We start from the raw sequence: 23,985 nt of genomic DNA, 5'->3' as shown, positions 1-23,985 counted from the left end.
GTTTTAACTGGTTTAAGATGCAAGTAACTGGTTTTAGCTGGTCTCCCAGCCTGGGTAAGCTGGTTAGGCTGGTTTTAGTTGGTTTAAGATGCAAATAACTGGTTTTAGCTGGTCTCCCAGCCTGGGTAAGCTGGTCAGGCTGGTTTTAGTTGGTTTAAGATGCAATTAACTGGTTTTAGCTGGTCTCCCAGCCTGGGTAAGCTGGTCAGGCTGGTTTTAGTTGGTTTAAGATGCAATTAACTGGTTTTAGCTGGTCTCCCAGCCTAGGTAAGCTGGTCAGGCTGGTTTTAGCTGGTTTAAGATGCAATTAACTGGTTTTAGCTGGTCTCCCAGCCTGGTCAGGCTGGTTTTAATGGGTTTAAGATGCAAGTAACTGGTTTTAGCTGGTCTCCCAGCCTGGGTAAGCTGGTTAGGCTGGTTTTAGTTGGTTTAAGATGCAAATAACTGGTTTTAGCTGGTCTCCCAGCCTGGGTAAGCTGGTCAGGCTGGTTTTAGTTGGTTTAAGATGCAATTAACTGGTTTTAGCTGGTCTCCCAGCCTAGGTAAGCTGGTCAGGCTGGTTTTAGCTGGTTTAAGATGCAATTAACTGGTTTTAGCTGGTCTCCCAGCCTGGGTAAGCTGGTCAGGCTGGTTTTAGTTGGTTTAAGATGCAATTAACTGGTTTTAGCTGGTCTCCCAGCCTAGGTAAGCTGGTCAGGCTGGTTTTAGCTGGTTTAAGATGCAATTAACTGGTTTTAGCTGGTCTCCCAGCCTGGTCAGGCTGGTTTTAATGGGTTTAAGATGCAAGTAACTGGTTTTAGCTGGTCTCCCAGCCTGGGTAAGCTGGTTAGGCTGGTTTTAGTTGGTTTAAGATGCAAATAACTGGTTTTAGCTGGTCTCCCAGCCTGGGTAAGCTGGTCAGGCTGGTTTTAGTTGGTTTAAGATGCAATTAACTGGTTTTAGCTGGTCTCCCAGCCTAGGTAAGCTGGTCAGGCTGGTTTTAGCTGGTTTAAGATGCAATTAACTGGTTTTAGCTGGTCTCCCAGCCTGGGTAAGCTGGTTAGGCTGGTTTTAGTTGGTTTAAGATGCAATTAACTGGTTTTAGCTGGTCTCCCAGCCTAGGTAAGCTGGTCAGGCTGGTTTTAGCTGGTTTAAGATGCAAGTAACTGGTTTTAGCTGGTCTCCCAGCCTGGGTAAGCTGGTTAGGCTGGTTTTAGTTGGTTTAAGATGCAAATAACTGGTTTTAGCTGGTCTCCCAGCCTGGGTAAGCTGGTCAGGCTGGTTTTAGCTGGTTTAAGATGCAATTAACTGGTTGTAGCTGGTCTCCCAGCCTGGTCAGGCTGGTTTTAACTGGTTTAAGATGCAATTAACTGGTTTTAGCTGGTCTCCCAGCCTAGGTAAGCTGGTCAGGCTGGTTTTAGCTGGTTTAAGATGCAAGTAACTGGTTTTAGCTGGTCTCCCAGTCTGGGTAAGCTGGTTAGGCTGGTTTTAGTTGGTTTAAGATGCAAATAACTGGTTTTAGCTGGTCTCCCAGCCTGGGTAAGCTGGTCAGGCTGGTTTTAGTTGGTTTAAGATGCAGTTAACTGGTTTTAGCTGGTCTCCCAGCCTAGGTAAGCTGGTCAGGCTGGTTTTAGCTGGTTTAAGATGCAATTAACTGGTTGTAGCTGGTCTCCCAGCCTGGATGAGCTGGTCAGGCTGGTTTTAGCTGGTTGTTCCAGCTGGTCTACCAGCCAGTCAAGCTTAGGAAGCGGCCAAAACCCATCTAAAACCAGCCTGCTGACTAGCTAAGACTAGGCTGGATAACCAGCTAAAACTTTTAGCCTAAACTGGTTTGGTTTTAGCTGGTTTACGATGGAAGTAAATCACTTTAGCGTGTCTCCCAGACTGGTTTTAACTGGTTGTTCCAGCTAGTCTCCCAGCCTGACCAGCTAAGACCCGCCTGACCATCTAAGACAGTGGCCAAAACATCTCAAAAACCAGCCTGCTAACCAGCTACAACTAGCTAAGACCAAGGTGGACTTTCAGCCTAAAATGGTTTCAGCTGGTTTAAGATGGAAGTATCTGTTTTAGCTGGTCTCCCAGCCTGGTCAGGCTGGTTTTAACTGGTTTAAGATGCAAGTAACTGGTTTTAGCTGGTCTCCCAGCCTGGGTAAGCTGGTCAGGCTGGTCGGGCTGGTTTAAGATGCAAGTAACTGGTTTTAGCTGGTCTCCCAGCCTGGGTAAGCTGGTTAGGCTGATTTTAGTTGGTTTAAGATGCAATTAACTGGTTTTAGCTGGTCTCCCAGCCTAGTCAGGCTGGTTTTAACTGGTTTAAGATGCAAGTAACTGGTTTTAGCTGGTCTCCCAGCCTGGGTAAGCTGGTTAGGCTGGTTTTAGTTGGTTTAAGATGCAGTTAACTGGTTTTAGCTGGTCTCCCAGCCTAGGTAAGCTGGTCAGGCTGGTTTTAGCTGGTTTAAGATGCAATTAACTGGTTGTTCCAGCTAGTCTCCCAGCCTGACCAGCTAAGACCCGCCTGACCATCTAAGACAGTGGCCAAAACATCTCAAAAACCAGCCTGCTAACCAGCTACAACTAGCTAAGACCAAGGTGGACTTTCAGCCTAAAATGGTTTCAGCTGGTTTAAGATGGAAGTATCTGTTTTAGCTGGTCTCCCAGCCTGGTCAGACTGGTTTTAACTGGTTTAAGATGCAAGTAACTGGTTTTAGCTGGTCTCCCAGCCTGGGTAAGCTGGTCAGGCTGGTCGGGCTGGTTTAAGATGCAAGTAACTGGTTTTAGCTGGTCTCCCAGCCTGGGTAAGCTGGTTAGGCTGATTTTAGTTGGTTTAAGATGCAATTAACTGGTTTTAGCTGGTCTCCCAGCCTAGGTAAGCTGGTAAGGCTGGTTTTAGCTGGTTTAAGATGCAATTAACTGGTTTTAGCTGGTCTCCCAGCCTAGTCAGGCTGGTTTTAACTGGTTTAAGATGCAAGTAACTGGTTTTAGCGGGTCACCCAGCCTGGGTAAGATGGTCGATGCTGGTTTTAGCTGGTTTAAGATGGAAGTAACTGGTTTTAGCTGGTTGTTCCAGCTGGTCTCCTAGCTTGACCAGCTATGAAAGTGGCCAAAACCCATCTGAAACCAGCCCTCTGACCAGGTATGACCAGCTAAAACCAGACTGGATGACCAGCTAAAACCAGCCAACCAGCTTAGGCTGGTTTTAGAAGTATTTGTTCAGCAGAGAAGATCAATGTTTATTCATAAGCATATGTATAAAAACTAGAGTTGCCTCTTGGACTTTTGACTAAGTATACAGAAACTATAGATCTCTTGTAAGATTTTTGTTTGGATGATTCTAGAGACAAAATACAAAAATAACACAAAAATATTTTTTGCCTTGGCAAAGGGTTTGCCTTCACAATGCTTTCTGGAAGTAGGGGTAGGAAGTTGACAGCCTCATGTGACAGGAAGGAAGTCAATGCCTTTTATTTGTTCTTGAAATCATTTATTTGGTTGTTTGCTTGCATGTCATTGAGACATAAGACATAGATCGCATCTAGAAAAAATACTTACAATGACAACTATAAACTGCGGCAACTATATATGGGTTAAGTCTTAAATAGCTAATTTCAAGATGTCGTTTGATTTTCTGCCTGATGTTTTTCTCAGGACTTCTCAAATGACGACACCAAGCTGGAGTACAATGTGGATGCAGACAATGGGATTGTCATGGAGGGCTATCTCTTCAAGAGAGCCAGCAATGCCTTTAAAACCTGGAACAGGTCTGTGATGGACATACAATCATACTGTGTCTACTTATGCATTGACTAAATGTTCATTGTTGCTGACTTTTTTTTTTTGCAGGCGGTGGTTCTCAATTCAGAACAATCAGCTAGTCTACCAAAAGAAATTTAAGGTAAGTGTAGGAAAATGTAACAAGAAACAACAATCATTTCTAACCTCAGTTGTGTGTTTAGCACTAATTTTGGTGTTTTATATTAGGATAACCCTACGGTTGTGGTGGAGGACCTGCGGTTATGCACTGTTAAACACTGCGAGGACATCGAACGCAGATTCTGCTTTGAAGTTGTTTCTCCAACAAAGTGAGTTGCAATAAAGCTGATATAATATTGTTCAAATAAAATATAAATAATTTATTTTATAAAAAATACAAGTGAATAAAATATAAATATTAGGTAAAAAAAAAAATGAAAATGAGATGTTGCTAAAAATGCAAATTAGAAATGAAATTTAAATACTAAAATGACTGACAGATTTTTTTAATGAAAACAAAATGACAAAAAAAATTAAAAAAATAAATAAATGGCAAATGAAAATGAGAAATGCTGCTTAGAAAAAGTGGCTGAAATAGCACTAAAATAATAATTGAATAAATAATTTAAAAAGAAAACTAATAAAAATAAGCATGTAACAAAATTACAAAAAATATATGTAAAATAATAAAATAAAAACTGAAAATATAATAAAAGTATAAAAATAGTTTAAGAAAACTAAAATAACAATACTATTAATCAGTATTTTTACAGAAAAAAATGCCTTGATGAAACATTTAATGGACTTTAAAAAAGACCACACAATTTTTGTACAATTTCTATTTTTTATAGAATATATTTTAAAATATTATTTTTCTAACCTGTTTTGTGAGCTGTTTCTGATTTTAAGCATAGCACTAATAAAATGTCACCGCTTATGCCTTGAATAAAAAAATCAATAACATTTTTAAATTCTTGTATATACTTTAAAGTGAGATAATTTTTTCCACTTTTGAAACTGATACGTAAAATATATCAGTTTATGCAGCATATATCAGTAAAGTAATTTAATACGATTTTTTTTTATATTTAACTGCAAAACAAGACAAAATGTTAATTTATTATTATTTTGTAGTGTATATGTCATACTGTACATATGACTGATGTTGTCTCTGTTAAAGGAGCTGTATGATGCAAGCGGACACTGAGAAACTCAGGCAGGCCTGGATCAAAGCTGTCCAAAACAGCATCGCCACAGCCTTCCGAGACAAAGCAGAGGACGCCGAGGTACCTCCGTTTCTCTTTCATCCAACTAAATCATGCCACACTTGAGATTGCTAATGATAACAGTGAAATGTGTTTGGCAGAAGATGGACAGAAAGTCATCTACATCTACAGGCAGCCTGGACTCTGGTGGCGACGTGAAGGAGAAGACTCTGAAGGGCGAGAGCGCGCTGCAGCGGGTCATGGCCATCGGCGGGAACACAAGCTGCTGCGACTGCGGGCAGCCGGAGCCGCGCTGGGCCAGCATCAACCTGGGCATCACGCTCTGCATCCAGTGCTCTGGGATACACAGGTGTGTGTGTTTGACTGCAGGCATTAGGGAATTTGTGGATTATTTAATTAAAAATGCTGTGTTTTCTTGTTTGTCAGGAGTCTTGGTGTTCATTTCTCGAAGGTCAGGTCTCTGACGCTGGACACGTGGGAGCCTGAACTGCTGAAGGTGAGTGTGGAGACACGAGGCTTCAATCCTGACATACGGATGGACAGATGGTTGATGGAGCACACAAACATCTGTCCAGATGTTGCCATCCTTTTGAGAACATCAGCGTCGCTTTCATCTCCTAATCATCTCATTAGTTTGTACACGTGAATTCGGAGACTGTTTTCAGACATGCGGACGATCAGTGGAACACGTTTTGTTTTGTCTGTTCCGAAGTGAAGAGACTTTTTTTTTGCGAGATATAAACTCGGAATTCTGATGAAAAAGTCACAATTGCAAGATATAAACTCAGAATTCTGTGGTAAAAAAAAAAAGTCAGTCGCGAGATATAAACTCGGAATTCTGATGAAAACGTCACAATCGCGAAATATAAACTCGGAATTCAGAGAAAAAAGGTCCCAATTGTGAGATATAAACTCTGAATTCTGGTGAAAGAGTCACAATCGTGAGGTATAAACGTGGAATTCTGTGAATAAAGTCACAACTACAAGATATAAACTCGGAATTCAGTGGAAAAAGTAACAGTCGCGAGATATAAACTGGGAATTATGTGGAAAAAAGGTCACAATTGTGAGATATAAACTCTGAATTCTGTGAAAAAAGTCACAAAAGCGAGATATAAACTCTGTAATATCTGGAAAAAAAAGTCCCAATTGTGGGAGATAAATCTGAGAAGAAAAGTCACAATTATGAGATATAAACTCGGAATTCAGTGGAAAAAGTCACAGTCGTGAGATATAAACTCAGAATGCTGATGAAAAAGTCACAGTCGTGAGTTATAAACTGGGAATTCTGGAAAAAAAAGTCAGAACTGTGAGATATAAACAATTCTGAGAACAAAAGACACAATTGTGAGATATAAACTCGGAATTTTGATTAAAAAAAAGTCACAATCATGAGGTATAAATTTGGAATTCTGCTAAAAAATTCACAATTACGAGATATAAACTGAATTCTGTGAAAAAAAGTCACAATTACGAGATATAAACTCGGAATTCTTTGAAAAAATTCAATCGCAAGATATAAACTGGGAATTATTATTAAAAAGTCACATTACAAGATATAAACTGGGAATTCTGTAAAAAAAAAAAAGTCACAATCGTAAAATATAAACTGGGAATTTTGTAAAAAAAAAAAAAGTCACAATTGTGAGATATAAACTGAAAAATCTGGAAAAAGTCACAATCGCGAGATATAAACTGAATTCTGAGAAGAAAAGACACGATTGTGAGATATAAACTTGGAATTCTGATTTTAAAAAAAGTCACAGTAACGAGATATAAACTTGGAATTCTGTGGGGAAAAAGTCTCAATTGCAAGATATAAACTCAGAATTCTATGAAAAAAATCAATTGCAAGTAACAAACTTGGAATTCAGAGAAAAAAATCCCAATTTCGAGATATAAACTCAGAATTCTGTGGTAAAAAAAAAAAAGTCAGTCGCGAGATATAAACTCGGAATTCTGATGAAAACGTCACAATCGCGAAATATAAACTCGGAATTCAGAGAAAAAAGGTCCCAATTGTGAGATATAAACTCTGAATTCTGGTGAAAGAGTCACAATCGTGAGGTATAAACGTGGAATTCTGTGAATAAAGTCACAACTACAAGATATAAACTCGGAATTCAGTGGAAAAAGTAACAGTCGCGAGATATAAACTGGGAATTATGTGAAAAAAGGTCACAATTGTGAGATATAAACTCTGAATTCTGTGAAAAAAGTCACAAAAGCGAGATATAAACTCTGTAATATCTGGAAAAAAAAGTCCCAATTGTGGGAGATAAATCTGAGAAGAAAAGTCACAATTATGAGATATAAACTCGGAATTCAGTGGAAAAAGTCACAGTCGTGAGATATAAACTCAGAATGCTGATGAAAAAGTCACAGTCGTGAGTTATAAACTGGGAATTCTGGAAAAAAAAGTCAGAACTGTGAGATATAAACAATTCTGAGAACAAAAGACACAATTGTGAGATATAAACTCGGAATTTTGATTAAAAAAAAGTCACAATCATGAGGTATAAATTTGGAATTCTGCTAAAAAATTCACAATTACGAGATATAAACTGAATTCTGTGAAAAAAAGTCACAATTACGAGATATAAACTCGGAATTCTTTGAAAAAAGTCAATCGCAAGATATAAACTGGGAATTATTATTAAAAAGTCACATTACAAGATATAAACTGGGAATTCTGGAAAAAAAAAGTCACAATCGTAAAATATAAACTGGGAATTTTGTAAAAAAAAAAAAAGTCACAATTGTGAGATATAAACTGAAAAATCTGGAAAAAGTCACAATCGCGAGATATAAACTGAATTCTGAGAAGAAAAGACACGATTGTGAGATATAAACTTGGAATTCTGATTTTAAAAAAAGTCACAGTAACGAGATATAAACTTGGAATTCTGTGGGGAAAAAGTCTCAATTGCAAGATATAAACTCAGAATTCTATGAAAAAAATCAATTGCAAGTAACAAACTTGGAATTCAGAGAAAAAAATCCCAATTTCGAGATATAAACTCAGAATTCTGTGGTAAAAAAAAAAAAGTCAGTCGCGAGATATAAACTCGGAATTCTGATGAAAACGTCACAATCGCGAAATATAAACTCGGAATTCAGAGAAAAAAGGTCCCAATTGTGAGATATAAACTCTGAATTCTGGTGAAAGAGTCACAATCGTGAGGTATAAACGTGGAATTCTGTGAATAAAGTCACAACTACAAGATATAAACTCGGAATTCAGTGGAAAAAGTAACAGTCGCGAGATATAAACTGGGAATTATGTGAAAAAAGGTCACAATTGTGAGATATAAACTCTGAATTCTGTGAAAAAAGTCACAAAAGCGAGATATAAACTCTGTAATATCTGGAAAAAAAAGTCCCAATTGTGGGAGATAAATCTGAGAAGAAAAGTCACAATTATGAGATATAAACTCGGAATTCAGTGGAAAAAGTCACAGTCGTGAGATATAAACTCAGAATGCTGATGAAAAAGTCACAGTCGTGAGTTATAAACTGGGAATTCTGGAAAAAAAAGTCAGAACTGTGAGATATAAACAATTCTGAGAACAAAAGACACAATTGTGAGATATAAACTCGGAATTTTGATTAAAAAAAAGTCACAATCATGAGGTATAAATTTGGAATTCTGCTAAAAAATTCACAATTACGAGATATAAACTGAATTCTGTGAAAAAAAGTCACAATTACGAGATATAAACTCGGAATTCTTTGAAAAAAGTCAATCGCAAGATATAAACTGGGAATTATTATTAAAAAGTCACATTACAAGATATAAAATTGCGAAACACAATTGCGAAATATAAACTCAGAATTCTGAGAAGAAAAGTCAGTTGTGAGATATAAACTCAGAATTCTGATGAAAAAGTCACAATTGCAAAATATAAACTCAGAATTCTGAGAAGAAAAGTCAGTTGTGAGATATAAACTCAGAATTCTGAGAAGAAAAGTCGGTTGTGAGATATAAACTCAGAATTCTGAGAAGAAAAGTCAGTTGCGAAATATAAACTCTGAATTCTGAGAAGAAAAGTCAGTTGTGAGATATAAACTCAGAATTCTGATGAAAAAGTCACAATTGCGAAATATAAACTCGGAATTCTGAGAAGAAAAGTCAGTTGTGAGATATAAACTCAGAATTCTGATGAAAAAGTCACAATTGCGAAATATAAACTCTGAATTCTGAGAAGAAAAGTCAGTTGTGAGATATAAACTCGGAATTCTGATGAAAAAGTCACAATTGCAAAATATAAACTCAGAATTCTGAGAAGAAAAGTCAGTTGTGAGATATAAACTCAGAATTCTGATGAAAAAGTCACAATTGCGAAATATAAACTCTGAATTCTGAGAAGAAAAGTCAGTTGTGAGATATAAACTCAGAATTCTGATGAAAAAGTCACAATTGCGAAATATAAACTCTGAATTCTGAGAAGAAAAGTCAGTTGTGAGATATAAACTCAGAATTCTGATGAAAAAGTCACAATTGCGAAATATAAACTCGGAATTCTGAGAAGAAAAGTCAGTTGTGAGATATAAACTCAGAATTCTGATGAAAAAGTCACAATTGCGAAATATAAACTCTGAATTCTGAGAAGAAAAGTCAGTTGTGAGATATAAACTCAGAATTCTGATGAAAAAGTCACAATTGCGAAATATAAACTCTGAATTCTGAGAAGAAAAGTCAGTTGTGAGATATAAACTCGGAATTCTGATGAAAAAGTCACAATTGCAAAATATAAACTCAGAATTCTGAGAAGAAAAGTCAGTTGTGAGATATAAACTCAGAATTCTGATGAAAAAGTCACAATTGCGAAATATAAACTCTGAATTCTGAGAAGAAAAGTCAGTTGTGAGATATAAACTCAGAATTCTGATGAAAAAGTCACAATTGCGAAATATAAACTCGGAATTCTGAGAAGAAAAGTCAGTTGTGAGATATAAACTCAGAATTCTGATGAAAAAGTCACAATTGCGAAATATAAACTCGGAATTCTGAGAAGAAAAGTCAGTTGTGAGATATAAACTCAGAATTCTGATGAAAAAGTCACAATTGCGAAATATAAACTCGGAATTCTGAGAAGAAAAGTCAGTTGTGAGATATAAACTCAGAATTCTGATGAAAAAGTCACAATTGCGAAATATAAACTCTGAATTCTGAGAAGAAAAGTCAGTTGTGAGATATAAACTCAGAATTCTGATGAAAAAGTCACAATTGCGAAATATAAACTCTGAATTCTGAGAAGAAAAGTCAGTTGTGAGATATAAACTCAGAATTCTGATGAAAAAGTCACAATTGCGAAATATAAACTCGGAATTCTGAGAAGAAAAGTCAGTTGTGAGATATAAACTCAGAATTCTGATGAAAAAGTCACAATTGCGAAATATAAACTCTGAATTCTGAGAAGAAAAGTCAGTTGTGAGATATAAACTCAGAATTCTGATGAAAAAGTCACAATTGCAAAATATAAACTCTGAATTCTGAGAAGAAAAGTCAGTTGTGAGATATAAACTCAGAATTCTGATGAAAAAGTCACAATTGCGAAATATAAACTCTGAATTCTGAGAAGAAAAGTCAGTTGTGAGATATAAACTCAGAATTCTGATGAAAAAGTCACAATTGCAAAATATAAACTCTGAATTCTGAGAAGAAAAGTCAGTTGTGAGATATAAACTCAGAATTCTGATGAAAAAGTCACAATTGCGAAATATAAACTCTGAATTCTGAGAAGAAAAGTCAGTTGTGAGATATAAACTCAGAATTCTGATGAAAAAGTCACAATTGCAAAATATAAACTCGGAATTCTGAGAAGAAAAGTCGGTTGTGAGATATAAACTCAGAATTCTGATGAAAAAGTCACAATTGCAAAATATAAACTCGGAATTCTGAGAAGAAAAGTCGGTTGTGTGATATAAACTCAGAATTCTGATGAAAAAGTCACAATTGCAAAATATAAACTCTGAATTCTGAGAAGAAAAGTCGGTTGTGAGATATAAACTCAGAATTCTGATGAAAAAGTCACAATTGCAAAATATAAACTCGGAATTCTGAGAAGAAAAGTCAGTTGTGAGATATAAACTCAGAATTCTGATGAAAAAGTCACAATTGCAAAATATAAACTCGGAATTCTGAGAAGAAAAGTCGGTTGTGTGATATAAACTCAGAATTCTGATGAAAAAGTCACAATTGCAAAATATAAACTCTGAATTCTGAGAAGAAAAGTCGGTTGTGAGATATAAACTCAGAATTCTGATGAAAAAGTCACAATTGCAAAATATAAACTCGGAATTCTGAGAAGAAAAGTCGGTTGTGAGATATAAACTCAGAATTCTGATGAAAAAGTCACAATTGCAAAATATAAACTCGGAATTCTGAGAAGAAAAGTCGGTTGTGTGATATAAACTCGGAATTCTGATGAAAAAGTCAATTGCGAGATACGAACTTGGAATTCTGTGGAAAAACAGTCACAATTGTGAGGGATATTATAAATGTATTATAACATTTTCAAGATGTTTTTTTTTTTCTCATTCCAAGATGGTCCAGCTTTCAAAAAAAATTCTTGTGTTTTTACAAATGATTGAATAATACAATTTGTTTTTGTGTAGCTGATGTGTGAGCTGGGAAATGGTGTCATAAATCAAATCTATGAGGCTCGACGAGAAGAATTAGGAGCCAGGAAACCACAACCAGGAGATCCCAGGTACTGCACTAGAATTATTATTATTATTTTTCACTATTCTCATTTCATTTTCTCCAGAGCGCAAACTATACATTGGATTGTTTGCAAGATCTGTTTTGCCAATATGATAGTGAGTAGATAATACCTCAGTATTTTTTCCCTGGTTGCTCAGTCATCGGCACCTATGTTTATAGCGTCCAAAAATCAAATTAGATTTGGCTGAAACATTTTGAAACCACTTGTACCCTATCTGATCACAAAAATGCAGTCTTACACTCTGTCAATTTGAGTCTTGTTAAAGATTTAAGTCCCTGCTGCCAAGGTCTTGGATCATGGAAAGCAAAACTTAAATCTGTCTTGGGGTGGTTGGGTTTATTTATGCACGTTAAAAGTATTTCTTAAAAGCTTCTTTCTTTTTACATTCTTATTTACAGCATTTTCATAATAGGCTGCATATAAACTTGTTGGGAGAAAACCAGTAGTTCTCTGTGAAATTAGACATTGAGCACCCCCATAAAGCCAAAACAGCATGATCCTCATTTCATAACACCTCTGCGAAGTTTCGACTATGAGATTGGTAGTCGAATCAGGCCCCTTCTCATTCCTGTTTTTGTATATAAAATTGAGATATAAACTCGGGATTCTGAGGGAAAAAAAGTCAATTGTGAGATATAAACTTGGAATTCTGTGAAAAAAGTCACACTTGCAAGATATAATCAGAATTCTGAGGAAAAAAGTAACAATCAGCAGATATAAATTTGGAATTTTGTAAAAAAAAAAATATATATAAAATTGTGAGATATAAACTCGGAATTCTGTGATAAAAGCCACAATTGCGAGATTTAAATTTGGAATTCTGTGGAAAAAAAATCACAATTGCAAGATATAAACTTGGAATTCTGAGAAAAAGTCACAATTGGCAGATATAAACTTGGGATTCTGTGAAAAAAGTCACACTTGCGAGATATAAACAGAATTGTGCGGAAAAAAGTCACAATCGCCAGATATAAACTTGGAATTTTGTAAAAAAAAAAAAAAAAAAAAAAAAAAAATTCACACTTGCGAGACATAAAAAGAATTCTGTGAAAAAAGTCACAATCACGAGATTTAAACTTGGAATTATGTGAAAAAAAATCAAAATTGTGAGATAAACTCGGAATTCTGTAAAATAAGTCACAATCGTGATATTTAAACTTGGAATTCTGTGGAAAAAAAATCACAATTGTGAGACAAACTCAGTATTCTGTGAAAAAAGTCACAATTGCGAGATATAAACTTGGAATTTTGTAAAAAAAAAAAATCACAATTGTGAGATATAAACTTGGAATTTTGTAAAAAAATAAAAAAAATAATAAAAATCACAATTGCGAGATAAACTCGGAATTCTGTGAAAAAAGTCACACTTGCGAGATATAAACAGAATTGTGAGTAAAAAAGTCACAATCGCCAGATATAAACTTGGAATTTTGTAAAAAAAAAAAAAAAATCACAATTGCGAGATAAACTCGGAATTCTGTAAAATAAGTCACAATCGTGAGATTTAAACTTGGAATTCTGTGGGAAAAAAAATCACAATTGTGAGACATAAACTCAGAATTCTGTGAAAAAAGTCACAATTGCAAGATATAAACTTGGAATTCGGAGAAAAAGTCACAGTCGGCAGATAAACTTGGAATTCTGTGAAAAAGTCACACTTGCGAGATATAAACAGAATTGTGAGGAAAAAAGTCACATTCGCCAGATATAAACTTGGAATTTTGTAAAAAAAAAAAAAAAAAAGTCAATTGTGAGATATAAACTTGGAATTCTGTGAAAAAAGTCACAATCGCGAGATTTAAACTTGGAATTCTGTGAAAAAGTCACAATTGCGAGATATAAACTCGGAATACTGTAAAATAAGTCACAATCGCGAGATTTAAACTTGGAATTCTGTGGGGAAAAAAATCACAATTGCGAGATATAAACTCGGAATTCTGTAAAATAAGCCACAATCGCGTGATTTAAACTTGGAATTCTGTGGGGGAAAAAAAATCACAATCGGCAGATATAAACTTGGAATTCTGTGAAAAATGTCACACTTGCGAGATATAAACAGAATTGTGAGGAAAAAAGTCACAATCGCCAGATATAAACTTGGAATTAAAAAAAAAAAAAAAAAAAAGTCACAATTGTGAGATATAAACTTGGAATTCTGTGGAAAAAGTCACAATCGCGAGATTTAAACTTGGAATTCTGTGGGGGAAAAAAATCACAATTGCGAGATATAAACTCGGAATTCTGTAAAATAAGTCACAATGGTGAGATGTAAACTTGGAATTCTGTGAAAATTCTGTGATCACTTTCTATTAACTTTCCACTTATGGAACAAAATGCATGTTGAGGTACAAAAGCTGATCATTAGTGTCTTGTGGTCCTCAGGCACGAGGTGGAGGCCTACATCAAAGCCAAGTATGTGGAGCGCAGGTTTGTCCAGAGACGCTCAGAAGACGAGATCAGACAGAAGGTTTTATCACTGAGTAAAGAGGAAAAACATAGCGGCTGCTCGGACGCTCAACCTTCAAGAGCACCATTGACGTCAAAACCCCGTCCACCATCTGCTTCCTCAAGTGAGTGGATCATCACTGATCTAAACACCTCTGTGTGGTTTGTCTGTTCCTTCTTGCAGTTTTACCCTCTGCTGGTTCCATTTAACCTTTGCTTTGTGTTGCCGTGACCATTACCCACTGTTAACATCTGTCAGCATCCGTGCGATGCGTTCGGATCACCGTAGACAGATGTTTGTGGTGTAAACGAGGCCTGTACTGGTTTTACTGTGTTTCTGCTCCTCTCTGTGTCTGTGTGCAATCCTAACGCTGCTCTGGGCTTTTGTGTTGCTGAAGCGAACCACGAGTCTCTCTTCTGTGTAGATGAGCTCGATTCTCTCTTCTCCTACTTTAACACCTCCGCCAAGCCCTGCTGTCGTAAGTACAGCCATGTGTGTCTCACCCGCTGTCCTGTTTCAGCAAAATTCACAATGTCACAGTTGCCTGACTTCATTTCACCAGTGTGAATTTCAGTTGAATTGAATCCAGGGTTATGATAGTAGGCTAAAACTAATCTAAAATAAAATAAAATACAAATGAAATTAAATAAGAAATTGTTACTTAACTGAAATTAAATACTATTTCTGTGAAAAAAGTCACAATTATGAGATATGAACTCGGAATTCTGAGAAAAGTCACAATTACGAGATGTAAATCGGGATTCTGTGGGAAAAGTCACAAATACGATATATTAATTTGGAATTATGAGTAAAAAAAGTCAGTTGCCAGATATGAACTTGGAATTCTGTGGAAAAAAACAAAAACAATTGTGAGATACAAACTCGGATTTCTGTGAAAAAAGTCACAATTATGAAATATAAACTCAGAATTCTGTGAAAAAGTCACAATTATGAGATAAACTTTTGGAATTCTGTGGAAAAAAAAAGTCACAATTATGAGATATAAGCTTGGAATTCTGAGAAAAAGGTCACAATTGGGAGATATAAACGGATTTCTGTGAAAAAAGTCACAATTACGAGATATAAACTTCAAATTCTGTGAAAAAAGGTCACAATTATGATAAACTTTTGAAATTCTGTGGAAAAAAGTCACAATTATAAGATATAAACTTGAAATTCTGTGAAAAAAGTCACAATTATGAGATATAAACTTGGAATTCTTAGAGAAAAAAGGTCACAATTGGGAGATATAAACCTGGAATTCTGTGGAAAAAGTCACAATTACGAGATATAAACTTCAAATTCTGTGAAAAAAGGTCACAATTATGATAAACTTTTGAAATTCTGTGGAAAAAAGTCACAATTATGAGATATAAGCTTGGAATTCTGAGAAAAAGGTCACAATTGGGAGATATAAACGGATTTCTGTGAAAAAAAGTCACAATTACGAGATATAAACTTCAAATTCTGTGAAAAAAGGTCACAATTATGATAAACTTTTGAAATTCTGTGGAAAAAAGTCACAATTATAAGATATAAACTTGAAATTCTGTGAAAAAAGTCACAATTATGAGATATAAACTTGGAATTCTTAGAGAAAAAAGGTCACAATTGGGAGATATAAACCTGGAATTCTGTGGAAAAAGTCACAATTACGAGATATAAACCCAGAATTCTGTGGAAAAAGTCACAATTATGAGATATAAACTTGGAATTCTTAGAGAAAAAAGGTCACAATTGGGAGATATAAACCTGGAATTCTGTGGAAAAAGTCACAATTTCGAGATATAAACCCGGAATTCTGTGGAAAAAGTCACAATTATGAGATATAAACTTGAAATTCTGTGAAAAAAGTCACAATTATGAGATATAAACTTGGAATTCTTAGAGAAAAAAGGTCACAATTGGGAGATATAAACCTGGAATTCTGTGGAAAAAGTCACAATTTCGAGATATAAACCCGGAATTCTGTGGAAAAAGTCACAATTATAAGATATAAACTTGAAATTCTGTGAAAAAAGTCACAATTATGAGATATAAACTTGGAATTCTTAGAGAAAAAAGGTCACAATTGGGAGATATAAACCTGGAATTCTGTGGAAAAAGTCACAATTACGAGATATAAACCCAGAATTCTGTGGAAAAAGTCACAATTATGAGATATAAACTTGGAATTCTTAGAGAAAAAAGGTCACAATTGGGAGATATAAACCTGGAATTCTGTGGAAAAAGTCACAATTTCGAGATATAAACCCGGAATTCTGTGGAAAAAGTCACAATTATGAGATATAAACTTGAAATTCTGTGAAAAAAGTCACAATTGGGAGATATAAACTCGGAATTCTGTGGAAAAAGTCACAATTATGAAATATAAACATGAAATTCTGTGAAAAAGTCACAGTTATGAGATATGAACTTGGAAGTTTGTGAAAAAAGTCACAATTGGGAGATATAAACTCGGAATTCTGTGGAAAAAGTCACAATTATGAAATATAAACTTGAAATTCTGAGAAAAAGGTCACAATTGGGAGATATAAACTCAGAAGTCTGTGGGAAAAAAGTCACAATTACGAGATATTAACTCGGAATTATGTGAAAACAAGCCAAAATTACGAGATATAAACGAGATATACAAGATATATTTAACTGAAATAAAATATAAAAATATAAAAAAAACGTATTTTATTTCACCTCGTTAACAAGGCAACATTTGTGTAACTTGTTTTACTAAAACAAAATTAAATTAAATTAAAAAATTTAAATGATAGACATTTTAAAACAACAAAAATAACTAAAAAATAAATAAAATGACAAACACAACAAGATTATTAAAACTTTAACAAAAAATTACATGTAAGCAGAAAATACAAAAATAAAATCTAAACAATAAAATGTTTTGTTTTATTTGGTAATATCAAAATGTAATAGTATCTCAAAATAACAAAATGTATTTTTTTTTTTACTTTTCGTTTTATTTGGTTCGTTAAAAAGGCAACTTTTCTCATTTTCATTTAACCTGTTTTACTAAATCTAATAAAAAATACACAACAACAAAAATACAACAAGATTATTAAAACTTTAACAATTAACACGAAAGCAAGAAATATCCAAAATAACAAGGTCTTTTTTAATCTAGTGTAACTAACATTTCATAAAAGTAAATGCTAACCTCTTAAATGCATTAGAAATATACCATCTCAAATTTATGATTTCAAAAATGCATTAAATTGATTTAATAACATTTTAATTTCTCCCATTTGATATGTTTGTGTGTGTACGAACATGAAAAATGAACTCACTATTAAAAACTGCTACTGTTAGCAGTTGTCAGATCATCTTTGAATGTTGTTCTAATTGAATTCTCCCTCAAGTTTAGATGAAATTTAATTTTAAAATTGAATTAAAATTCTGAAATTCACTCAACATCCTGCTGGCTCTTCTACGAGGAAAGCATTGCATCATGTCTGCATCGCTCGGCATCTCCATCATACGTTTCCCGTAAAAAAACGTTTCCATCGCTCATGCCTGTTTGTCTTCTCCTTTGGACGTTTGTGCGCATTTTCATTCATTTTCCAGTGAAATGAGCTCACTGAAGAACGGGTTTGTAAGTGCATCTCTGTTTGACAGTGAGAAACTCAGACGGCGACATGCAGAACCTCGCAGACGGAAGCAGAGAGACGTTGAGTTCAAGCGGCACGCTCAACGACACGGGTCAGTCTGGTCTCGCTCAACAGCACCAGCAGAGCAGGGGTTGCCCCATAGATGTCTGTTGTTGCTGATACAGATTCTGTGATTGTTGTCATTCAGAGCCTGATGAAGAGTGTTCTGGTAAAGATCTGGTGGTTTTCTGCGAGCCGAAGCAGGTGACGGCGGGCCTGCAGCTGTACTGGGCGGCGTTCTCCCGCAGTCTGCCGGACATGGCCGAAGCGCTCGCGCACGGAGCGGAAGTCAACTGGACCAACGCAGACGACCAGAACAGGACGCCGCTCATTATGGCCGTTCATGGGGTGAGGAGAACATACAGCCACTCTCACACTTCAGACCCCATACATTGGTGTAACACTGACAGATTGACTGTTTCATGACATTATACACACTTTGTTGGTTGTAGTTTTTGGTTTAGTTATTTTTTGTTTTGTTTTCTATTGTTTTTTTTGTTTTGTTTTGTTTTTTGTTTTGTTTAATTTTGTTTAGTTTTTCCATTTAGTGTTTTCTTTAGCAATTTTATTTGTATTTATTTATTTTATTTTTTCATTTATGCGTTTTGTGGTTTCTTGTGTTTTGTTTAGTTTTGCTGTTTTGATTTGCTTTTCTTTTGTGTGTTAGTTTTTCATTTAGTATTTACTTTTGTTTTAATTGTTTTAATTTGTGTTTTAATTTGAGTTTCGTTTTAAGTTTTTTGTTATGTGTAGTTTCGTTTTTTGTGTATTTTTTTTTAGTTTAGTTTTTGTTTTGTGTGTTTTGTTTTGTTTTTGATTTCTTTTTTTTTTTTTAGGGGATTATTTGTTTTTGTTTTTATGTTTTTTGTTTTCATTTTCTTTGTTTTTTTTTAGTTTAGTGTTTTTAGATTTTGTTTTTTTTGTTTTATTTAGTGTGTTTTCTTTCATGTTTTGTTTAGTTTTTCTCTTCTTTTCTTTTTTTAGTTTTTCATTTAGTTTTTGTTTTCTTGTTTAGTTTCGTTGTTTTTTTGTCTTCTGTGTTTAGTGTTTTCATTTAGTTATTGTTTTTTGTGTTTTAGTTTTTCATTTAGCATTTTCTTTTGTTTTCATTTTTTGTTTTCTGTTTTTCAGTTTAGTTTGTTTTTTGTATAGTTTTTCATTTAGTTATTGTTTTTTGTGTTTTAGTTTTTCATTGAGCATTTTCTCTTGTGTTTTGTTTAATGTTTTGTTTTCTGTTTTAAATTTAAGTTGTTTTGTTTAGTTTCTGTTTTTTGTGTAGTTTTTTTGTTTGTTTTTCATTTATTTTTTGTTTTGTGTTTTTAGTTTTTGTTAGATTTTTTTTTTCTTTTGTAATTTGTTTAATTTTTACTTTTGTTTTCTTTTGTGATTTTTTTCAGTTTTTCATTTAGCTTTTGTTTCCTTTTGTGATTTTTAGTTTCTTTCGTTTTTTTATTTCTTTTGTTAGTTTTTCTTTTGTCGTTTTGTGATTTCTTTGGTTTTTTTAGTTTAGTTTTGTTTAGTTTCTGTTTTTTGTGTAGTTTTTTTGTTTGTTTTGTGATTTTTTTTTCCAGTTTTTCATTTAGCTTTTGTTTCCTTCTGTTTTTTTCTTTTCTTTTTTTTAAGTTTTTGTTTTCTGTTTTTAGTTTAGTTTGTTTTTTTTGTGTAGTTTTTCATTTAGTTTTTGTTTTGTGTTTTTAGTTTTTGATTTTTTTTCTTTTGTGATTTAATTTTTACTTTTGTTTTCTTTTGTGTTTTTTTAGTTTCTTTTGTTTTTTATTTCTTTTTTTTATGTTGTTTTTGTTTTTTGTTTAGTGTTGTTTTGTGATTTCTTTGTTGTTGTTTTTTAGTTTTTGTTTTCTTGTCTTGTTTTTGTCTTTTGTGTTTAGAGTTTTTTTTTTCTTTTGTGTTTTAGTTTTTCATTTAGCATTATCTTTTGTTTTCATTTTTTGTTTTCTGTTTTTTTGTGTAGGTTTTCATTTAGTTTTTGTTTTCTTTTGTGTTTTGTTTATTTTTAGTTTTGTGTTTTTAGTTTTTTTTTGTCTTTTGTGTTACGTGTTAAGTTTTTTATTTTGTTTAGTTTGTTTTATTGTGTTTTTAGTCTTTTCTTTTCTTTTGTTTTAGTTTTCTTCGGTTTAGTGTTTTTAGATTTTGTTTTTTTGTTTTATTTAGTTTGTTTTCTTTCATCTTTTGTGTAGTTTTTCTCTTTCTTTTGTTTTTTAGTTTTTCATTTAGTATTAGTTTTTTGTTTTGTTTTATCATTTTTTTTAGTTTCTTTTTTTTCTTTTTCTTTTTGTTTACTGTCTCGTGTTTTGTTTTTGTGTGTGCATTGATTTTTTTATTTATTTATTCTTTTATTAATGTTTTTTTTTTTTTTCTTTTCTGTGATATTTTCGGTTTTAATTTAGTGTTTTGTGTAGTATTATGCTTTTTAAAATTTGCTTCTGTTTTGTATTTCACTTTGTATCATTTGTTATTTTGCTGTTCTTCTGCTTTGTTTTGCTTTTCGTGTTGTCGACTTAAAACAACTAATTATGCACAATAGGTTATTTTACTTTTAAAATAATAAGTGCTTCACCTTCAAATAATAAATGGCCCTGGTTTCAATACAAAACATTACAGAAATGTTAATTCTGACTGCTGTTTTATTTTGACTTCATATTTATGACAGCATCTGATGTGTTTATCACCTGTGTTTGAATATCAGGGGTCTCTGGTCACCTGTGAGTTCCTGCTCCAGAATTCAGCGAGTGTCAACCAGCAGGACAATCTGGGCAGAGGACCTTTACATCACGCCACTATCCTGGGCCACACTGGGTTAGTTCTGCTCAACACACAGCTCGTATTATATATAATATATACATTTCTTAGTTTGATCTCTTAATTTAAAGTTCTAAATATAAATATTGTTTCTCTTCCAGGCAAGTGTGTTTATTTCTAAAGCGGGGAGCCAATCAGAACGCAGCAGACGTAAAGAATCAAACGCCGCTTTCAGTCGCAGTCGAGGCAGCAAACGCTGATATTGTCACGCTGTGAGTTCCCATTTCTGTTTGTACCTTGTGAAAAAGAAGGCATAAAATGTTAACGGTTTAATGTGGTTCTGTGTCTACAGGCTTCGCCTGGCCAAGATGAACGAGGAGATGCGCGAATCTGAGGGTCTGTATAGTCAGTCAGGTCTATATAACTCTAACAGCCCAACTGAAATGCAATATCGCAAGTGTATGGAAGAATTCATTAACTTGCAGCTCAGAGACTCCTAACATATGCCGAAAACTGGTAGCAAATGCACAGAATAACTGAATGTATACAGATATCACATGAAGCTGAGCTTCATTAGGCCCCAGGTTGGGTTCATCTAGTCTAGTATTTTAATGCATAGCGAACAATAATAGGACGTTACTGCTGGAACAAGTCAAAGAGTGACGTAAAAATACACCTTATTTACATTGTGTGTGTGTGTGTGTTTGTTTGTCTTAAAACTGTCAGTGTGTAAGAGTAGTGTCATAAAAACTCGGCCCAAACAGTACATTCCTGATATTTGTCACTTGAGAAAGTGAAAGTGTCTAAATATAATCAGTGTGTTTATAAACATTACATCTATAAAGATGTAGCACGTCTGTACAAACGCTGTATTTGGCCATAGATGATATATTGATAATTATGAATGCATGTTTTGTTAACAATAACTGTATTGAAAATCTATTATACAAGTTGTATTTAATAGTTTTTGCGAAACAGCTAAATATTTTATGTAATTAGACTTTATTACAAGAGGAATTAGACAGTCTGAATGTCGTTATAAGTGCATTTTTTGTTCGTTTAGATTAAATGAATGTGCCAAATTAGTTGCAGTACTGGTATCAGCCACAGAGGGGCGCAGTAAAGCTGGACTTTACGCCCCGCTGCTAGAGGTCCATTTAAGAGGGTTTTATTTTCTTCAGCTTAATTTGGCGAAAGGTGTTTACCTCTTATTTTAAATCTCTTCTAAACAAAACCTTGCACACTTAAGCATCAGATGTAAATGCAATCTCTCATAGCGGTCTAAAAGCTGAGTCTCAGGTTTATTAATATGCAGGGAAAAATAAAGTCATGAATAATAGACCCTGCACACCAGGAAGATGCCATATACTGTTATTTCTGAGCAGCTCTTTTCATTTATCTGCTTCGTTTCTCTTTCTCCCTGATCGTTATTTTATGTGGTAATTGCTCCACAACTGCCCCACATCTGTATCTCATGTAACTCCTATTGAACCCAGAACCTGTTTCTTTCACGCTTGACAATATTGCATCAAAATGTGTTTTATCTGCTACTACACGCTAGATGTCGAGCAAGATCAATGGTCAATAAATACTTCATATGCATCATTTGGTGTCTTGTGCTTTTCACCTCTGCATTTCCTTCTTCGCTCCTGCGTTCTCCTGCTGTTCTCTTGAGTTTCTGCTCTGAAGTAGCACAGGTATGAGCTCGTCTCTCTGTGTCTGTGTCTCTGTGAGTTTTGATATAGTTGATGCAGGTAAATGCGCACGTTATGCTTCCTCCATAATCGAGCTGTTTTCTTTTTATAGGAGATGAAACCTACCAGGACATTTTTCAAGACTTCTCTCAGATGGCATCGAACGATCCAGAAAAACTCAACCGCTACTGAGTGGAAGGAGCAGATTTTGGATGGTATATCACACCATGACAACCTCCTCATAACTGCATTTTGGGATTTTTCCAAATCGGATTAGCTGGAGACTATTGTCTGTAATATAAAATGTATTCATTGTTAGTTGATGTTTTTTTTTAATTTTAATGAAATCAGTTGTTGCCCACGTGACATTCTGGGTGACACCAGTTGAGTTGAGTTTTATTGTAATTGTAGATAAAACTGTTTCACATAGGGTTTAATTAATGGATCCATTGGATGAAATGATGAAAAAGAGTAATGTAATACTTGAGCCATAGGACTTTTCATTTATGAAACGCGAATGCATTTTGGTGTTCGTAAATGATTTAGACATTCATTCTGCTTGTTTGATAAATGAGGATTTTTAGCTAAATAGTATGTTAGTACATTGCATGATTGTACAGCAAGGACAAATCATTTACGTTTACATATCAATTCAAAATGTATACTTTCATCGCATTTACTTTAATATTCTTGTTTCAGAAAATCTTAAAACTTAAGTTAGCATGAACACCCCACTTTCCTAACATGTTCAAATAGTATACAAGTTAGACATACTCCTACCACAGTGTGTAAATTGTGTATATTCTGTACATACGTCATCTTGGGCTGGGAAGTTTATTTTGTGGTACTTCAACTGTTGTAATAAGCTGGTTCGCATTGATTTTGTGCTTTTCCCTCTTGCACGCATTCTGTAATCATCTCTGTATGATCCGTGCGGTTTTTAAGATTATTTTATCCACTTTGATGTCTGACTGAAAATAGCTCAAAATATATTATAAATTGTTTTCTCTACAATTTAATCTTTTTTTTTTCTAGTCTAAAACCCAGTGGTCTTAACTATCTCATTTCTACCTTACATTATCATATTGCATGAAGAAGTCTCCCATGCAGCAGGGTTGCCATGTTTGTAATAGGCACAGCTCCGCGGCAGAGGCTGATTGTTATGTAAACACTGGCGCTGTCTCTCTAAAACACAGCAGCTGTTCAGTCGCTCATGACGGGGTGACCTCATGCCCCTGCCAGCTGTGCACCGACTCACCTTTTCATATCGTGCTCTTATATAAACTTAGAACTTTACCCGCCACACTGCTTCAGGAGCTTTATTTATAAACCTTGTAAAATAAGGTGACTCATGCCATGCATTATGGATATTGCTAGGTTTAAGCCAAAGTGAATGGTGACTTAATGTTTCAGGGAAGCCATTCCTTGAAATTTGTTTCATTAGTAGGTAATGCACAAAAAAGGGTGGAAGACTAAAACTATTGCAACTTGTTCAGGAGTGCCCAAATTTGGTTCTGGAGGGCCAGTGTCCTGCAGAGTTTAGCTCCAACCCCAATTAGACACACCTGAACCAGCAAATCAAGGTCTTACTAGGCATACTAGAAACTTCCCAGCAGGTGTGTTGAGGCAAGTTAGAGCTAAACTCTGTAGGACACCGGATCTCCAGGACTGAGGACTCCTGGGGGGTGTTCCATAAAACAAGTTTACCAAATAAGCCAGGCTTATTTCAGTTAGTCTGACTTATTG

General features: G+C 34.6%; 1 protein-coding gene across 1 annotated transcript in view; it reads left to right on the top strand.

Moving 5' to 3' along the window:
• acap2b (ArfGAP with coiled-coil, ankyrin repeat and PH domains 2b) overlaps window positions 1–23,542 on the top strand; it is an 88,542-nt gene extending 65,000 nt beyond the window's left edge. Inside the window, exons 10-24 of the mRNA XM_073843906.1 lie at window positions 3,622–3,734; window positions 3,817–3,868; window positions 3,955–4,055; window positions 4,907–5,012; window positions 5,093–5,301; window positions 5,379–5,448; window positions 11,574–11,668; window positions 14,066–14,277; window positions 14,515–14,607; window positions 17,757–17,840; window positions 17,937–18,136; window positions 20,493–20,602; window positions 20,707–20,817; window positions 20,898–22,242; window positions 22,352–23,542. Of these exons, the coding sequence (XP_073700007.1) occupies window positions 3,622–3,734; window positions 3,817–3,868; window positions 3,955–4,055; window positions 4,907–5,012; window positions 5,093–5,301; window positions 5,379–5,448; window positions 11,574–11,668; window positions 14,066–14,277; window positions 14,515–14,607; window positions 17,757–17,840; window positions 17,937–18,136; window positions 20,493–20,602; window positions 20,707–20,817; window positions 20,898–21,045 (1,704 nt within the window). The 3' untranslated portion in view covers window positions 21,046–22,242; window positions 22,352–23,542. The remainder of the gene's footprint in view (window positions 1–3,621; window positions 3,735–3,816; window positions 3,869–3,954; window positions 4,056–4,906; window positions 5,013–5,092; window positions 5,302–5,378; window positions 5,449–11,573; window positions 11,669–14,065; window positions 14,278–14,514; window positions 14,608–17,756; window positions 17,841–17,936; window positions 18,137–20,492; window positions 20,603–20,706; window positions 20,818–20,897; window positions 22,243–22,351) is intronic.
• The last annotated feature ends 443 nt before the right edge of the window (window positions 23,543–23,985 follow it).

This window comes from Garra rufa, chromosome 7 (genome assembly GCF_049309525.1).
Source record: "Garra rufa chromosome 7, GarRuf1.0, whole genome shotgun sequence".
NCBI classification, from domain to species: domain Eukaryota; kingdom Metazoa; phylum Chordata; class Actinopteri; order Cypriniformes; family Cyprinidae; genus Garra; species Garra rufa.
The sequence above is the reverse complement of the archived record's forward strand: the minus strand, read 5'-3'. Positions and strand labels throughout refer to the sequence as shown.